Source organism: Rattus rattus, chromosome 5 (assembly GCF_011064425.1).
Source record: "Rattus rattus isolate New Zealand chromosome 5, Rrattus_CSIRO_v1, whole genome shotgun sequence".
Taxonomy (NCBI): Eukaryota; Metazoa; Chordata; class Mammalia; order Rodentia; family Muridae; genus Rattus; species Rattus rattus.
In genome coordinates this window covers 106,667,451-106,687,365 of record NC_046158.1, presented here as the reverse complement: position 1 = coordinate 106,687,365, position 19,915 = coordinate 106,667,451, and the positions used below count along the sequence as shown (strand labels likewise).

The window sequence follows — 19,915 nt, the reverse complement described above, 5'->3', positions numbered from 1 at the left end:
CCTTGACTCAGATTACCTGACCTGGAAGATCCCTGAACACAAAAGTCAAGTTCAAGACTCAGGCAACACAATCAAGGAGATGGACAGGAGGACATTTTTGACAGGAGGACATTTTTAAAATATTGCGTGGTTCAGCTCAGCCCCAAAGTCAAGCGTTTACGTTTCTAAAAACCCAAAATATTGTTCCTTTAGAGCTCAATATACCCATAATTCTGTCTCTATGTCTCTAGTCAGACAATGAGCCTTAAAATAAAGGCTTAAAGACAAGAGGAAGTTTGTTTTTGGGGGAAGGTGAGAGGGAGAGAGTGAGAGAGAGAGAGAGAGAGAGAGAGAGAGAGAGAGAGAGAAAGTCCTGACTATCATAGAGCTCACTATGTAGACTAGGCTGACCTCAAACCCACAGATATCCTTCTACCCAGGCCTCCTGAGTACTGGGATTAAAGTTATGCACCACTATACCCAGCTATAACATGAAGTTTGTAGAGACTGAAGTCAATGAAGGACAAGGCTGGGCACAGAACTCCACTGCCAAGCCACCTCACCTCCCAGAGTGCCTGTCTTCCATTTGTAAAGAGGCATCATGGTGGACTGCAGCAGTCATTGAGTAAAAACATGTGTACAGAGGAGGAGTCCATTCCATTGTAGATACCACTGTGCATAGCTCCCCTCTGTTCCCCTGGACTTCCTTAGCATAGAGATACTGTGATAGGCTACATTTAAGTCACAGATAACTACTGAAAGTCTCCTATGTGCCTGGTACTGTATAATGCCCTCATCACCACACCCCTACACACACACACACACACACACACACACACACACACACACACACACCTTCTGGTAGCAAATACAGAGTTCACATCAGGGACTGGAATAAACAAAGCACTTTGAAAGTTCTGGAAAGGAAAGTTCTCTGAAGGATACACAACATCCACTTAATAGAACCAGTGCCTAAGAAAGGAAGCATCAGTCATAGGTGGGAGGACCAGCCTGTGCAGAAGTGACAGTGTAGCCTGTGCAGAAGTGACAGTGTAGCCTGTGCAGAAGTGACAGTGTAGACTGTGCAGAAGTGACAGTGTAGCCTGTGCAGAAGTGACAGTGTAGCCTGTGTAGAAGTGACAGTGTAGCCTGTGCAGAAGTGACAGTGTAGCCTGTGCAGAAGTGACAGTGTAGCCTGTGCAGAAGTGACAGTGGAGCCTGTGCAGAAGTGACAGTGTGGCCTGTGTAGAAGTGACAGTGTAGCCTGTGTAGAAGCGACAGTGTAGCCTGTGCAGAAGTGACAGTGTAGCCTGTGCAGAAGTGATAGTGTAGCCTGTGCAGAAGTGACAGTGTAGCCTGTGCAGAAGTGACAGTGTACCCTGTGCAGAAGTGACAGTGTAGCCTGTGCAGAAGTGACAGTGTAGCCTGTGCAGAAGTGACAGTGTAGCCTGTGCAGAAGTGACAGTGTAGCCTGTGCAGAAGTGACAGTGTAGCCTGTGCAGAAGTGACAGTGTAGCCTGTGCAGAAGTGACAGTGTAGCCTGTGCAGAAGTGACAGTGTAGCCTGTGTAGAAGTGACAGTGTAGCCTGTGTAGAAGTGACAGTGTAGCCTGTGCAGAAGTGACAGTGTAGCCTGTGTGACAGAAGAAGTGACAGTGTAGCCTGTGTAGAAGTGACAGTGTAGTCTGTTTGAAGAGCTAAAATAAGATCTGTGTCGCTGGGGTTTGGGATCAATTTCTCTTACTCAGGTATAAAGCCCCTTAGCCCAGCTGCTCCACAGTGTGGCCTGAAGTGCACTATGAAGCTGTGATCCTATTACACAGTCGTCTTTAGAGAACAAGAGACAGTCCCTGGGCTATGTGTCATCTGCCCAGAATAGCGATTCAGTCACACTGACAGTATCGTCAGACCCAGGAGGCTCATCGACGAGCAGTCTGCAAGGGTAGCCAAGGAGCAAATGTGCACTGTAGGAAATAAGCACAGACTTCTCTGCCTTCGTACTCACTGCCCAGACTGAAATGCCCCGGGGGCAGGCTAGCCCCAAGATTATAACACAGCTCTGGACTGGCACGCAAGACAATGGAAGTATTATGTCTATTTTTCTATAAGTTTCACTTAGGAGTCTAGGGCTCTTCATATATTTCAAAAGCCTCTGTCTAAGGGTTGAGAAAGCAGCTCAGTTGTATCGTGCATTCCTAAAATGCCGCGAGACCCCAGGTTCCATGAAATAAATACACAATAAGTAATACCAATAAACAATAAAAGGAAGGCCACGAAACGGCTTATATGGAGATAATAAATAATATTAATTAATAAGTAGTAAATAGAAAGCCATGTGGCCCACACCAAATCCCCATAGCATTATGATTTGAACTCATCTATTCTCTACCAAAGAAACCTCTCCCTTCAATGCTGTTAGTCATCCATCCATCCATCCACCCATCCATCCATCCATCCATCATGTGTTCATGATTTATTTACTAGACATTTAGTACCACGCCTTGTTCTCAGTTCAGAAGGGACAATGGTTATCAAAAAACATCAGATTTACCCTCTTGTTCCTAAATTCTTTGGTGAGGCAAGTCACTCAATTATTGCTACATGGTGGATTGAGTTTTTGAACATTTAAGAAAGAGTCTCTGCTGTGGAAGTGCAGAAGATATCCTCCTCCTCAACTCCTTAGGAAAATTCAAGCCATACACTGACCCAACCCAGACCTGCCTATCCCTGACCCATCACCCCAGTGAGCCCAGACACATCCCTGACCCATCACACCAGTGAGAAAGACCCACCCCTGATCCATCTCTAGTGAGCCCAGCCCTCTCTATCTGGCCCCTCCACATATGTCATGGTCTTTCCCTTCCCTGCTACTTCTCCATTTGCAATGTACATGTCTTCTTCAGATCTTTATGGTAGTTCCAATGGTCAATGCTTTGCTCCCCATCCATTAGCCAGCTGTCAGGACAGTGAGTCTAAGTATTCAACCTTCTCCCTCTTCCTCCTGCATGTGAGCCTCCGTTGCAGCTTCCCTGCTATCCACTGCCTTCAAGCATCGCAGGGAAACTTAGCCCATGTTAGTTCCTGTGTGGCACCACAAGTAGACCACACTGTTCACCTATTCTGTGACTCCATGCCTCCTCCATGCCTGGACTGTCCCTTCTACCAACTAACTTCTACCTGGGTTTCAAATCTCAGTGTGAGGCCTTTGGGGGACGCCTCAGTGCATGGTTGAAGCTAAGCTTGGTGATTCTCTGACCCCACTCATAACAGTATTTATATCATTCTGACTATAACTGCTGGCCTGTCTCAACCTTTTTTATTTTCATAGTCAACCCCATTGCTCTTACAGAAAAGAGTTGACTCACAGAGCAGAACTCTTCATCTTCAGCCCATAGTTATGTCTAGAAAACAACAGACTACTCCAAACAAATGGACAACACAGAAAGGACCCTTACAAAGTAAACACAATTGTGCAAATAAAAGTAAAATCAGGAAAATATCTCCTAGAGAACAACTCTATAAGAATGTAAGAGGGAATACACAAAAGAGGTGACTTGCCAAGTCACCTCTAAATAAGTAGACTTCTAAGTAAAGACAACAAACCCAGAAGGAAAGGAGACTAAGGCTTTAAAATTGAAAGGGCCTGCCAGATGCCACACAGGATGAATGAAAACCCAAACCTAGACACATTACTAAGACATCCCCACACACTCAAGACAAACAACTCGCAGAAGGAAAAAAGTGCAGGCACACTACAGAGACACAGCTTCCCACAAACAGACTGGAAGCAAAATGATAATGAAGAAACAGAAGTTTTGGGGGAAGTTATTTTCAACTTACAAGTCTCAGGTAAACTATCAGTCATAAGTGAGGGAAAAATAAAAAAGACCACAATGACATATAAGGAGCCAAAATATTGGCATTCACATTCCGTTCCAAACATTTGTTATGTATTGCAACAAAACTAAAGGAAAACCAGCAAAAAGATAAGACATTTTAAGAAGATTAATTACTACCAGAAGTCTATCAAAACAAACAAGATAAAATGAACTAGAAAATATAACTGAGTATTTCTCCCAAGGAGGAGAAACAAAAACTTTATAAAAATATAACAATGTAAACACCAGGTATCGTGAACTTTATTAATTTATGGCATGTAAGACAGTTATGCTAGGATACTGTTCTTCACATTGTAAAAGTGTTTTGATGTCGGATATATATAGAGAACATATGTGTTTCACATTCTGCATAGCCCTGACCTTAATAATGTAACCAAAAAGCAAAAGCTAGGTGTTAAATACAGAAGAAAACTCAATGTTTTAGTTTTCACAGTATAAAAATGAGTAACAGTTCTTCAGACCAAAGTGGAGAGTGGATAAAATCAAGAAATCGAATTGTCGGAACAGGAAATGGGAGGTTGCAGGATGTTTGTGGGTTATCTGGTAGACTATAAGGATTTGCAATGATGTATAAGTCTGAAACTAAAGGAAAATGGTGAAATGGAAATCAGGGTGGGTTTCACAGAATTGAGCTGAACTCTCACCCCTCGCAACAGAGCTGTAGAAATGCCAAAAATCAATGGATCGGGAAATTCAGAAATGCAAACAAGCCACAAACTCTCACCTTGCTCCTCCTCTCAGAGTTTTGTGTCTCTGACTGAAATGGCCCAGGGAATTTTTAAATACATGCAATGAAAGGTAAGCCTTTTTGGACCTATTAAAGTGTATTATAGACTAGACATAGACAATTATTACAATGGATTGAGTTTTTAAAAATTCCTCTGGACACCTTCCACAAATGTTTGCCACAAATGGCCCCTTTCCTCTTAAATGAGCATCAGTCTAAAGACGCCTCAGCCTCATCCCTTCATTAGCCCTCCTGGTAGACAGATGTGTGGGACCAGGGAAAGGTACCGCTCTTAAAACCTCAGAGGATCCATTAGATGAGGTAGAGGCCTGGATTCTGGCCCTGCCACTAACCAGAGGACATCTGACAAATTCTAGTTTGGGTAGAATCTCTCTGATTTTTCAATGTGGATAATTTTTAAGTCTTCAGTTGAGCTCAGTTAATCAAAGCAAACATGACTGTGTACTAGTGATCCAAGAGAAACTGTGGATTAGGCTTATGCAAGGCACTCAAAGGCCCATCACTTGAAAACTACCCTGCCTTTGGGGTTAAGAACTGGACCCCGGTGAACTGTGAGCTCTGAGAAACTCTGGGCAAACTGCTATGTTGTTTTGAATCCCAGTATTTCTCAACTAAATTGGAGACTCCTGAGAGCATCCAGCTCACAGGTGGGCCAAGATGACTGGACGGTGATTGCGTGTAACAGGCTTCAGACGTTGCTCCTGAACAGGAAGCGCTCGACGAAGGCCAGCGACAGTTGTGGGTTTTCTCTTTCAATCCCTTTCTCTGTGAATCTACTAAAGCAAGGGAACAGAAGCATGACAGAGTGAAATGTGAAGAAAAGGGACAGTCCCCTTCACAGGTGCTCATCCTACATGGAAATGGCTTCAGGCAGAAACCTGCCAGCCATCGGTTATCATTATCCAACTTTCCAGGCGGCACAGACAATGATGATTCGCAGTGACAGGGTGACAGTCTCCATGGTGATGTAGCTCCCTACAGCTGTAGCCCGGATACCCCCTGTCCCAGGTAAGTGGGCCACAGTTCCCTTTCTAGAAGGACTCAGGCAAAGAACATCTGAAAACAGTCTACAGCCGTGTGTCGCAGTCCCCATGGCTGCCATGGCTGTACCTGGAGCCTCAGAAGGCTGGGTTCCCAGAGGCCTGTTTGGCCTCCGATGACTTACTGAGGAGAAGCTTAAACTGTTGGCACAGTCGCAGCAGCTAAAGTTCCTAGGCCACATCAAACAGGGAGGAGCGCCCAAGGACTTCCCTCTCCTTCAGCACTGAAAAACTCCACTCCTGCCACAGACACTGAGAGTGTCCGTCTGTAAACACGACCTAGATGTGTGACTCAGGAAAGATGGGCTGCATGCCAACTCTGGGTTACTCTGCCAGGGATCAAGGGGCCTCACTCGGAAATATTTCTATAAAAGACACGCAGTGGGGGCGGGGCGCAGCTCAGCGGCCAAGTTTGTGTTCTTCGTGTACAAATCCTTAGATTCAATCCTAAACCTGGAGGGCTGTGGGACTTAGTTTAGAACCCACAAAGACCCTAGGGCTTTCCTTCTACGAGTGTTAGCCCCGTGTCTCCACCACCGCCTGCCCCTATCCCCGTGCCAGGGTAACCCTGGATGCTCCCTCTCAATGGTCTACAGTTCCTGTGCTATGCTCTGAGTCTCTGTGGGGTATGTACCAGGTCATCTCTAGCATCACGGCACTGCTGAAAGGGAAGGAATTCAGCACACGTTCAAGGAACTGCACTCGAAGATCTTCCAATCACGCACTTTAAACACACGTGCTTATCTCTAGCCGTACTTATCTCCGGTTTCCTTGCTTTGGGGGAAAGTAGTTAAATCTTTTTAAAGACAAACATTGCTGTATATGTGCCTTTATTCCCAGTAACTGCCAGGCAGAGGCAGGGGGAATCTCTCTCAGTTAGAGGCCAGCCTGGTCTATAAGGGGAGTTCCAAGCCCAGCAGAGCTACATTGCAAGACCCTGTCTCAAAATGAAGACAAATGTTTAAGTTTCTGTTGTAAAAATGTAAACAATTGTCATAGAATCAACATGACACTGTGTAAGCATTTTTATACCCATCCAAAGTGATACAAAGGGCTTTGGTTTTGTTTGTTTTGTTTTTAAGAGCCATTTTATGAGTCAAATTATACCCTGAAGTCATCAAAATAACCATAGTTTATTTACAAGTTTGATCTTGGGCCCAGCCCAGCAATCACACAGCTGATGAACCCCCACTCTCATAGTGACCACTGCCCTTTTCAAGTCACCACTTGTGGTTGATAAAGAAGCTGAATAAACTGCTGACAACAGCAAAATTCCAGCCACTTCTGACACCCAGAGCAAAGCAAGCAAACGCAGTCAAGGAAACAAATCTGCAAATTGGTATTTGCTGCCCTCTGGTGGTCGGTTCTGGGAAGATTCCACACGGGAGATGGAAAGTGCATAGTTCATGTAGATATAACTCCCATCTCAGGACCATCTAGGCTAAAACCATCATCCCACCAGAGTTCTCAACAACAGCAAGTCCTGGTACCCTGCTCTCCATGTGGTGTGTGTGTGTGTGTGTGTGTGTGTGTGTGTGTGTGTGTGTGTGTGTGTGTGTGTGTGTGTGTGTGTGTTGTGCATGGAAAAGGAATAACACTGCCCAAGCAGCTGCTTCCTCTATAAAGACAGCTAATGAGTGAAAAGCCATGGATTTCAACTCCCTGATGCTGCTCTCTGAGAACAGGTAAGTGGTAGGCTCGACATTAAAAGAATATGTGTCCGTTGAATTTCTCCCTAGTTTTAGCAAAACACACACCATGTATGTTTAGGACATTGACATAGGCACCCACTCCCTCTCAGCTCTGCCCTCTTAGGCCAAGTTACATGAACCTTATCAAAGGCTTTCAACTCTAACCAAGCCCCATTCAGTACAGTTCCCACGCAAGATCTCACAGAAGCGCTTCTACTTCCAAGCTCTCTTTCCAGATCTCCAACTAGGGTGTGGGTTCTAATGTGATACTGAGAGATGGGTTATTTTCTCTACTGTGGTGCACAGATTCCATTAACCACTAAAGCATACAGTAGGGTGGAGGGCAGAATGGATAGGTGAAGGGAGGGGAGGAGAGAGGAAAGGATGGATGGATGGGCAAATCGTTATGTATGGAAGGCTGTATTGGTATATTGGCAAATGGTTAAAAAGATAGAATAATATAAAAATTGATGGGTGGAAGGTATATGGACAGATGGATATGTATGTGGGTAGGTTCCAGACAGGTGAATGAATTGATGAGTGCTAGATAGGCAGAAGAATAAATAGAAGGACAGTAAGAAGAGAGGGGGAGGCTAAAGGTCTTCCATGGCATTTAGCATTTAGTTAAGTCTTGCACTGAGACTGAACAAAAGTAATTATTCTGTCATTAACAGTAAAATCTCTGCTGGAGCATTCCCAAGGAGTCCCTCCATCACCAGCCGACTTGGGGGTTAAAGGATCCTCACTGGCCCATGACCCATTCAGGAGATTCCCATTCCCTCAAGCTCTTCTTAGAATCAGGTCTAAGCACAGTCATCCCAAGACAGTGCCCACTAATGGGGGGCCAAACGCAGTTTGGAGAAAACGGAGTCAAGTCCTTCCTTGGACCCTGTCCTGGTGCTCACCATCGATGCTGTAAGCCCAGGAGAGCTGTGGGAAGCCCCCATGAAAGCACTCTCCCCGACTCCACTGTCCCTGTGTGTCCGGGAGGTGGAAGAGGCTGCTGCCATCTTCCCTACCACACGGTTTTGTTTTTGTTTTTGTTTTTGTTTTCTTTTAATGATTTGAAGAGGCTCCCTTCAGTCTCTACTCTTCAGTCAAGAGGATGCACTTCACTGATTCCAGAAGGGTGCCCAGATGGCATGACTGCTGTTGTCTGCAGTCCCTCAGCCAGCAAAGCTCATTCACAAATTCCTCCCACCACCCACACTTGGTCTGAGCATCCATGCCAAGGGTGAGCTTGTGTTGCTGCCCCTCTTTGTCACCCTTGTGACCTCAGATGCACTTTTAATAATCAGTGTACTTGAACTTGGCCTTATGAGCTTCCACATACCTGTCAGACTAACAGTATGTGTGTGATGTTTTTTGGTATATATGAGTACACGTGCAAGCCCCTATATATGTGCGAACTCCTCCAGGTCTGACAGCAGTTCTGTTTTGTTTTGTTTTGTTTAGAAATAAAGAGACTCTGGTTTCTGAGGTCATGTGAACAGAATGGAAACCCAGAGAAGCTGGATCCTGAGTCCTGCTCATAATGGCCTCACTACGGCATCTGGAGCAGACACGACATTCCAGCTGTTTCCATTCATGTTGATTCCACCCAGTAATCTCACCTGACAACCTTACATAGGGTACCTCTCTTTGCCTAGTTCAGGGCTGGGCCCTGGGGTGAGGGAAGGAGGTGGAGATGGTTCCCAACAGCTGCACTCTTGACTGATAGACAGCCTGTCAAGGAGTAAGTACCCTTTGTGTCCTTCGGCGTGTATATCAGCCTGCTAAGGTAGCGAAACAGACCAAATAACTTCAATGGCAGACATTTTTCCCCTCAGTCTGGAGTCTAGAAGTCCCAAACTGAGGTGCCAGTGGTTTACCAAAGCCACTCCCACTTTGTCCTCACATGACCTTTCCCCTGTGTGCAGACACATGGAGATCCCCAGTAGATACCAGTCTTAGCAAATTTGGGTCCTTCTCCTGTGAACCCCGTTTCCTTTGAGTTGCCTCTTTGCACACACAATGCCCAAACCCAGTCAATCCTTAGGGATTGGTCGTACCTTCTGAATGGAATTGTGACCCATCTTCCAAATTTCACGCGGAACCCCTGGATCCCAGTGTCATTCTTGCAACATTTTGTTAGTTATACCCAAAAGCACACTACAAGGGGAGCTACCGTGTCTTAGAGACAGGCAGCGCTGGGGTTGTGTGCAGGCCTGGCATTTCTGAAGAAGGCTCAATTTCAACTGCTTAGAAACGAATAGGAAAATGAGTCACGTAAAGATGAGGTGGGAATCATTCGTGGCAGAGCATCATTTGCGAGCACCATGCCCACAGTAAGGAAATGCAAGGCGCATCATCAGGAAACGGGGCCAAATGGGAAGGAGATCAGGAGTAAGAGGTCATATTAGACCCTCGAAAGGAGATGAGAACTTGGTTCTTGAGCACTAGAAGGTCACGGGGGTAAGGGGGACAGGATGACTGGGACAACGCTAGGCAGGTACAGCTGTGCCTGCCTGCCAATACAGGCATTCTCAAAGAGCAAACCCTGCCTGTAGCATCCCCTTACCCCAGACAAGACACTGCTGGGACAGGGTACAGCTCCCATGTCTCCTTTGGGGAGAGGCCTTGACAAGTAGGGACAACATGTCTTGTGACAAAACATTTCCCTTATGCAGAATCAATGCAATAGGATAGGTTGCCTCTTGTTTATATCCACACTTCCTCTGCATCCACCCTCAGTGCTGTCCCCACCTCCCTTACTTGGTGGGAAAGTCTTCCCAGCTGCGCTACCCTCAAGTAGGCTTTGAAGGCCCTTTAAGCCTCCCTCCCTGACTCCCTGCCCCAAATATCTTGGTTTCTTTTTCCTCCTGTTTTTCTTGATCATTTCATTGAGCCTGGCACTTTGGGCACGAAGGAGAGGAGGGCTGTTGCGACAAACCTTTGAGAGCAATCTCAATGTGCTGAGGAATGTCGTGGAAACGGGAGATAGTCATGAAAAGTCAGACATCTGGGCAAAGTTTGAAAGGACTGGGCATGCCCAGCCTTGAGCTAATATCATCGTGAACAGCCTGGGTGACAGTTTCCTAATCCGTCAAGAATGCACGCAGGAGGGAAGGATCCGTTTCCCACTCATCAGCGACAGCAGAAGGATCGGAAGCGTCTTAGGTTTCAGCGGAGGAGACACCCGTCCTTCGTCTGAGCTGCAGGCGAAGTGGAGCTTCAGAGGGGGTCTCTCTGAAACATCTGCACTGGGGACACTCACTATGCAACACAGCCACTGGAAATGCCATTCACTGGGCAGTATTCACAAAGTCCGATCCCATCTGGACTCTGTAAAGCACCCCCCTTGGCCTGGACACTAGTTGGGACCTTGAATGCTGGCCCCCAAACCGTGTGTTGACAGTTTGGTATCTACCTGTGTCACTGATCATGGAAGGCTGCAGAGTCTTCAGAATCCGGGGTGGAGGGGGGTAGGGGTGGTAGAAGGAAGCGAGGTCACTCTGGATGTGCCCTTAGCAACACTGTGAGCTCAGCCCCAGAGCCGGTTCATCTTGACTGCCGACTGGACGGGATTTAGAATCACCGTGTAAATAATACTCCAAGCGTGTCTGCAAGGGGTTATCTACATGAAGTTAACCGAGGAGAGGAAATCTACTCTAAATGTGAATAATATCCCAGCGGAGATTCCGGACTGGATAAGAATGGGAGATCGAGCTGAGCACAAGCCTCTACTACCCTCTGCCTCTTGACTGCAGACACAGTGTGGCCAGCTATCTCCTGCTCCTGCCACATCCCCTCCCCCACCCCTATCCCCCATGCTAGCCATATATGCTGGAAATGTGTAGCTAAAAGAAACCCTTCCTCCCCTCAATCTGCTTCTGATCAGCTATTTTGTCATAGCAAGAGACAACTGGTATGGATGCTTCGTGTTTCTCTTTGCTTCCCAGAGACACCATGACCTGAGGAGCCTCCTTGGGCATGTCCTCAACCCATAATGCTTTAAAGCAGCAGGATGCCTGGCCATGGGCTAAAACTCCATAACCTTTTTCTTTCCATAAGCCAATTGCCTCAGAACTCCTCATACAGCAACAGAAAGTTGACTAGCACACTGGATAATCTCATTGGCTGACAAGGTCTATTGGGCAGACCAGTGGACAATTCTAGTTCTGTTGTTTATTCTAGATACCCAAGAGCCCAAGGCATTTCAGATCGCACTACTTGGAAACAAGTTTTGTAGGCATGGGAGTGACCATTTATTCCTTTGTCACGGCCAATTTCCGTTCTGCCAGTAACAGCAGAAGCAGCAGTTAGAACCACATTACTGACAGCTTGACACTCTTGGTCCTTGCCTCTTACCTCACCATCATCATCAGTTCCATTTTATTGATGAGAAAACCAAGGCTCAGAGAGGACTGATAACTTCCCTACAGCCCCACTTCTGGACACATGAGATAAGACTGGAGTCCAGCTCTTCTGAGCCCACACGCCTCTTCATACAGCTAGCTACCCTGACAGGAACAAAGAACGCATGCTAGTCGTCAGACCACCCAGAAGGAACTGTGGCTCTCCAGATCCACTGGGTAATCAGTGCTAGCCCCATAGTAATGTTCAGCAGAACAGAAAATGAAAACATGAAAAAAAAATCACCCATCAGTCTCCCCTCCTGGAGCTGCCATCCGACACTGTACATGTTTTAAATAAGACAATCTCTCTTTTGTGATTCTGCTGCTTTTCCAACTATGCCTAGCAACACGAATCTGTGATGCAGATGGATGGAATATAGTCTCAAGGATGCAGAAATATTCTATACTCGTCATCAACTGGCCCTCCTCAGCATATAACGAATATCTCTGGCCCCACTATATTAACTGTGGTTTAAGAATCTTAGCATCTGACACCGTTACTCATTCTGGAAATAACAGACAGTGAAGTTCAATGAAATCAGAGCTGACTACCTTCATGGCACCCATCGCTTGGAAAGTCACTGCCAGTCTTGAAGGGGTCAGTATGGCCAGCATTGCATTGAATCTTGCACTCTTGCTTTGAATAGGTGAGTGGTATTGTCCATCTGGAGTCACAGAACCTAACCTGTGAGGAGATATGGACGCAGGGTGAAAAAAGATGTTGGGATTTAACATAACACAAGCATGGCACTACTAGATGCGATATTGTATGACTCCCATGTAAACACAGAAGTGGGCGTCCTGAAAGCTTCTTGCAAGAAATGCTGGGAAGGACTTGTGGAAGGTAAGAAATGCTGGGAAGGACTTGTGGAAGGTAAGAAATGCTGGGAAGGACTTGTGGAAGGTAAGAAATGCTGGGAAGGACTTGTGGAAGGTAAGAAATGCTGGGAAGGACTTGTGGAAGGTAAGAAATGCTGGGAAGGACTTGTGGAAGGTAAGAAATGCTGGGAAGGACCTGTGGAAGGTAAGAACAGGTTCTCCACCACTGCCAGCCTACATGAAGTAGCAGCTCTCCAAAACCAAACCAAAGCCAGTGGCTGCATGTGCAAACACATGCTTGCTTGCTTTTTAAAAAAAGAATGAGATGCAATTCCCATCCCACAAAATTCTCTTGTTTACAGCATTTGGATTTGGTGGGTTTAGGGATATTCACAAGTTTGACAACTGTTATTATTCCTCAATTCCCAAATTTTCATCACACTAAGAGAAACCTCCATTAGAACCACCTGCACCCACTAGTCCTTAGGAACTGACTTTCTGTCTTTAGGATCAGCCTAGTCTTTTCGTCAATGGGATCAAATTATAATATTTATTTAGATCTGATTTCTTTCACTCAGAACAAGGATTACTCACCTACACTCTAACCTATATCAGTATTTCTTACTTTTTTATGAATGAATGGTTTACCATTCAATGGGTATACCAGATGTCTTTTAGCATTAATCAGCTAACAGATGTTAGAGCTGTTTCCACTTTAGGGATCTTATGAATAACTATGCTATGAACATTTGTGCTTAAGTTTATTCAAGACAAATAGATGTACACATTTCAATGAACATATGGACAATGTTTATATGTGTGTATATATACATGTATATGTATATATGTATGTATACATGTTCACACACATATACAGATGTACACATGTATCTGGAAATAAAACTGTTGGGTCATTTAACTTCAAAGCTTTTTAAAAGATTTACGTATGATTTATGTATATGTGCTGGCATGAGTTTATGCACACTACTTGAGTACAGGAGCTCACTGAGGCCAGAAAAGGGCATTAGATCCTCTGGAACTGGAGTTACAGACAATTGTGAGCCATTGTGTGGGTGCTGGGAACTGAATCTGGTTCCTCTGTTCTCGACTGCTGAGCCATCTCTCCAGTCCAAACTTAAAACTTCTGAGGAACCGCTAAGTGACTTTCCAAATCTATGAAGATACTTTGTAACAATATGAGATGGTTCTAATGTCTCCAGCAGCACTTAGTATTGTCTCTATGTTTTGCCATAGCAATCCCAAAGGGTGCAGAATGGTATGTCGCTGTGACTTGACAGTAGTCTCCCAATGACAGTGGTAGTATTGCGATTTCTTTTATGCTTTACTAGTGATTTGAATATATTCTTTGGAAAATGTCTATTCATATTTTGTTTGTTAACTCTTTTTCTATCTTGACTAGGTAGGATAGTTTCCCATTCTGGATTCTAGGCCCTTATGATGTATTTGATTTATAAGTACTTCTTCAATTCAAAAGATTGTTGTCGCTAAGTTTTTAAAAATTTTTATAAACTCCAATTGGCCTACTATTTCTTTAGTTAGCTGTACTTTTGGTGTCATATTTAATAACTCACTGATGAGACCAAGGTCACTAAGTGTATATATACCCCAGTTGTCTTGTAACTGTATGTTGGGTAGTATGAGATAAGGGTCCAGCCATTTGTTGAAAAGACTATTGTTTCCTCTTTGTCTTGGTGCTCCAGAGGTCTAGGAATTATCAATAAACATGAGGATTTATCTGTAGACTAATCTACTCCATTATCCATACGGCTACCCTTATGCTAGTGCCATACAATCTAGATTATCACAGCTTTGTCACAAGCTTTCAGATCCAAGTGTGATCCCTCCCACTCTGTTCTTCTTTATCAAGATGGTTTTCTTTTATTTGGGTTTTCCTATCATTACATATTAATTTTAGGATGAGCTTATTAGTTTCTGCAAAAAAAAAAATGAAAATGGCAGCCGGCATTTTAGAGAGACTTACAGAATTATTTATTTACACCTATTAACTAGTTCACTTCCTAGTCACTGATGAACCAAGACCCCCCAAAAGACTGCTCCTTCAAAACCCCATATGGCCACTGTTGTTCTCTAGTGGTGGGGGGGGCAACTTAAATGGTAATAAAACAATGCTATAAATCAAATCTTGCTTGTCAAAGTAACGCATTACCTACAAACAATACAAGCCAACTAGCATTCTTTTTTCTATCTAGCTGAATTTGATCTTTTAGCCTCAACTGCATTTGGTGAGCCCCTAGCATTAACCAGTTGTCATTTGAGGCTGAACCAACACTAAGCTCTGATTAAGGTGATGGGATATGGGGAGCCACCCATTCTAAACCTCTTCCATCCCCCAGATCGGGTGATGCTGCCAAGCGCCTAGGAAGTCGACATGCGCCTCTGGGGAAGGCTGACGGGCCTCAGACTGACCTCCGCCAGCACTGGTGGCTGCTGAGACTTTCGAGGACATCTGTCTTCATTGTTTCTGTTCTATCAACAACAGTTCATGGGGTGGGAGACAGACAGAATTTTGTACATTCTAAGTTTGTTTCCCACACGGTTTTCTTTGACTTTTGTAATCAACTACAATTATTTGTGGACACGAACTTGTAAGTAGCAAAGCTAAGTAAAGGAGAAAATCCACAGCAAGCCAAAAAGGCAGTTTATTTATGCCCAGATTTCTGGCTTGACCAGTGATTTAAGTACAGATGTGGCTCAGGATTTACAGCTCACAGGAAACACAGCTGAGGCACTGAGGTAAGTGCTGTTTCGTAGGATATGTGAAAAGCATCTTTAACCCTGACTGCCACTGTGGGTCTTACCAGAGAGAGAACCCTTCACCACGCTAATTGACTTTGACCGCCCTATGATCGCCTGGGCATTCCCTCCAGGTGATTTTTTTAATAGAGTACTTTATATTTATTCTTTAAGAATTTCATTCACACATACTGTGTTTTGATTATATTTGAAAGGTGGTAATCGTAACTTTTCATACCCACAAAGGAAGCAAGGAGTTCATCAGTTTTTTTATTATTGCCAAAATCTAAGTTAAATACCTAACAACAAGAAATTGGGTACATAATTTATAGACTATTTAGCATAGTACTTTGGAATGTCTGTTATTTAATGTCAGATGGAAATTACCAGTTCTGAAAAGAACAGAATCTATCAATGGATATTCTGTTACAATTCTAATGTGGATCTCCTTTTTTTTTTTTTTTTGACATATTGCCATAGAGGAAAGTCTAGGAATGTCCATTAAACTGTAACAGTCATTACATCTGACCAAGGTCATGTTGGAGCATTTAACTTTTTCTCTATTTGCTTACCTACTTTTCCCAGTTAGTTGTGGAAACACTCAGAGGGTAACTACTTGATCTTGCAATCAGAGAGATTGCAAAACTCGGCGCCTTGTTTGAAGGAACAAGCAGGTCATCTATTCTGATATTAAGGAGAAAACTACTCACTTATCCAGCATGTTCTCTCTTGGAATCCGAACCTTGTCAAATATCAAAATTCCATTATCCACACCATTCAGACCTGGAAGAACAGAATTAAGACGCAGATTCAGGGGAAAGCTCTGCACCACCCCAAAGACGGGCTCAGCTACTTCTTGGCCCAAAACATAAACCTTAAACATTTCCAGAACCGGAGGTGCTCTTTCATTAGGGGACAGAGTAAGGATGCTGTCTGTTTGTTCTGGGGAGGTGGTGGGACCTGGCTCAGACTCACCTAGCCCATCCTCAACCCCCACCCTAAAAGAGAATGAAAAACAACGGCGTGGTTTTCCTTGTTCGAAGCCCACGATGTGCTAGGCACTCGGGTGTGGGGTCTGTTGGAGCACATTTTCCTCCCCAGCAGCAAACATCATTAAAAGGAGAGAGTTCAGGCTAACTGGGGAGACATCTCAGAGGTTAAGAGCACTTGTTGCTCTCGCAGAAGACCCAGGTTCAGCTCTGAGAACCCACGTAGTGGCTCACGACCATCAGCAATTCCGGTTCCAGGACTTTCTGACCTCCCTGAGCACCAAACACACCCGCTCGGTGCATGGACATGAAAAGGCAGTGCCCCAGGTAAGAGAAAGCATGGAACACTGAGATGAGTCAGCCTCTGCCCACACACAGCTCCTGCTTCCTCCCTTCTGGACTTCCTCAGACACGGATGAACTCGTGAGCGTCAAGGATAGAAGACATGGGAACCAAAGCAGACTTTCTGAAGTTGCCTGTGTTTTCAACGTGTGGCATGACTCACAGCACTTGCCAGGGCCCACACTCAGCAGCAGGGGTTGCCTATACTAAGAGTGGACTGAGGCTATTCCTGTACTGTCCAGTGCTACGTCTCCCCTACCCCTTCCTCTCTTTCTTCTCTCTTTTATCCTTAACTCCTGTATTCCTTTCTTTAGCTGGCTTCACCTTGGAAACCTGGTTTCACTGAATGCTATGGGATGAATTGTATACCTCCCCCTACCCCATTCATAGATTGAAGTCCTAAGCCCATATCTGTACTATGACCTTGTTTAGAAACAGGTGTTACAGAGGCAGCCAAGTTAGAATGAGGCCATTAAGGTGGACGCCAATATAAATGAAGAGTCCTTATAAGAAAAAGAAACCTGGAGGTAGATGGGAGGCTACATGCTCATGTGAAGGTAGCATTCATAAATGGAGGCAAGAGTCCTAGACCAGAACCTTCCGTTGCCCCTGTCAGAAGGAGTCAACCCTGGCAACTCCCTCATCTCGGACCTCTATCCTCTAAAACTGTGAGGGCCTACTTGTGTTAGAAATGTCCTGGGTCAGTCACAAACATCAATCTGGAGGAGAAGAGGCACCAGAGAGCTGTAGCCTGCCCTAGGTACAAGGAGAGAGAAGTTGAAGCATCCTTTGTAGACACAGCTTCCTTGTCACTAAGCATCTGAGAAGCAGGGAGATAGCATCAACGCATGCTCCCCTGACAGATGGATTCACCAGCATGGCTTCCTGGAGATGAAGGTGGTTAAATCCTCCTTGACTGTGGTGAGGGCCAGAGAACAGACAACGTGCACAAAGAAACCCAGAGGAGGGTCACCTGAAAACTCACCTTCTTTGTACATCATGTCAATAGCTGTCACTCCGGGGTACAAGTTTCCATTTTCATCCCTGATAGGAACAATGAAGCAATGGGGCCCTAAGGAAGGCACAGAAACAGACCCTCATTAGATTCTCCATTTTTCACTGCTGTTGAGACTCAGTCTACTGTGTAACCCTAAATGGCCTAGAACTCACCACGTAGGCCAAGGTGGCCTCTAATTCAAGTTGATCCAACTGCCTCTGCCTTCCAAGTGTTGGAATTATAAGAGTAAGCTACATAGCTGGCCCTAGACTCTCCCTCGTAAAGAATAAACCTTCGAGCTGGGCATGGTGGCATGCTTCTTTAATGATCACTTTTGGGAAGCAGAGGCAGGAGGGCCTCTGTAAGTTTGAGACAGCCTGGTCTACATTGAGAGTTCTAGTTTAGCAAGGATTACACAATAAGACCCTATCTCAAAATAGATAGATAGATAGATAGATAGATAGATAGATAGATAGATAGATAGATAGATAGATATAAAAAAAATAAAAACCTTATGCTTTCTCTGGAGCAATATGAAGTTATTTTACTCTCCAAATCCATTAAGTACAATGCACGACCCACAATAATGACTAATGTCAACAGGTAATAACAAATTTGATCATCACTTTATATAAAAGATTAAGTTAGTAGTATATATTTTTGCAAGATAAAACTGGCTCTGTGAGGTGCATTTTCTGTAGAGAACTGATGAGAAAACAGCAGTAGCAAAGAGAATTCTTCCAGTCATGTTGGTAGCAAACCTTGAGACTTTCCCTCGATGATGAGCTGGGCGAAGACAGCAGCATAGTTCCCATGCATGGCGTTGCCAATGTACATCTTCTGGGCGTTTTCACATGGCATGTCAATCACAAACTCCTGCACGGAAGAGTGAGAACCACAGTGCTTGCCTCCGTGTGGCTCATTCCAACCCCTAGCTCAACACAATGAATACCATAACAGGGCTGTGTATCAGGAAGAGATGTGAAGGCTCTTGGGAAGCCTTAACTTTGTACTGCTTGGTCATGAGTATACCTCATCTCCACCTTTGCTTTGCTTGCAAGTGGATATTAAAAAGTTCAGGGAGTGGGGAGGTTGTGCATAATTCAATCAGGAAAAGAAGTATCCAGTGTTCATTCATTCATTCATTCTATTCCAATCTCGCTATTGTTTCAATGCATTGGTATTTTTTTCAATTATCAATTTTTCTCATCCAACCATGCTATACTGAGGTTTCCACTTTTAAAGAACCCAACATCAAAACCCTTACAAGACCTAGATGTGATGGCATAGGACCCAACCCCAGGTACTTGGTAGACTGAGGCAAGAAAACTATAAATTCAAGGACTGCCTGGACCTCGCAGTGAATTTAAGGGCAGCCTAGACAACTTAGCAAGGGGCCCTTTCTCAAAATAAAAATGAAGGGACAAGGTTATAGCTCAGTGATAGAATGCTTTCTTGGTTCAAGGCAATGGGTTTAATCCCCATGTCCCCCCATCTCTCTTACACACACACACACACACACACACACGGTGGGGGGAGGGGGCCGGCAGTGGTAGAATACATTTAGCTCTCCACACACTCCTTACCCTCAAACACCTCATCAATGAGGTGCCCATGAAAACATTGGGAACAGCCCAAGATCTGGGGCCCTGAATTGTCTGTCCCAGAGTACAGACATGTATGTTTCATTTTGTCTTCTGCTTCTGGATGAATCTGAGTTCTCAAGCCTTCCACTATTGCACGGGCCTGGCCAGCCTGAAGCCATGATAAGTACTTATTTAAATAGTAACCAACTCATCGGAAGCCAAAGCCATGTGTTTGGCTGTAAGCAAAGCAGGTGTCCAGGAGCTATTCCTGGCATTGCTTGGTATATCACCCCTAATAATTTTAATTTTGATTTTTAAAAGGAAAGAAAACAGCCATCAAAGCTTTGGACTGACTGTCTCAAAACCTGCCGTGAACATTTTGCTAATCAGTGAATAAAATAAAGTCCCCCAATGTCCCAGGCAAGAGTCATGTGCCCAAGTCCCTGGAGTAGAAACACTTGTAAAGGAGTTGTCTGAGGAAATCTTAGACAGCCCTGTGCAGTTTGTCGCAATAACATAGCCAACGATTCCAAGTCCAAATACCCTGAAACTAACCCTGGTCTGAAGAAACGGCCACAGCAGCAGGGTTTGGTTCCAGCCTCTGCTCAATCCCAGGATTCTCTGTCCTACTGTCTGGAAACCAATACCAATATC

At 44.7% G+C, this 19,915-nt stretch overlaps 1 protein-coding gene across 1 annotated transcript in view; it reads right to left on the bottom strand.

The window, feature by feature from the left end:
• The window catches only part of Acoxl (acyl-CoA oxidase like), a 297,983-nt gene that overhangs the window by 229,099 nt on the left and 48,969 nt on the right, over positions 1-19,915 (bottom strand). Inside the window, exons 7-10 of the mRNA XM_032902341.1 lie at positions 18,437-18,551; positions 17,664-17,750; positions 16,058-16,130; positions 12,306-12,438 (exon numbers count right to left, since the gene is read on the bottom strand). Of these exons, the coding sequence (XP_032758232.1) occupies positions 12,306-12,438; positions 16,058-16,130; positions 17,664-17,750; positions 18,437-18,551 (408 nt within the window). The remainder of the gene's footprint in view (positions 1-12,305; positions 12,439-16,057; positions 16,131-17,663; positions 17,751-18,436; positions 18,552-19,915) is intronic.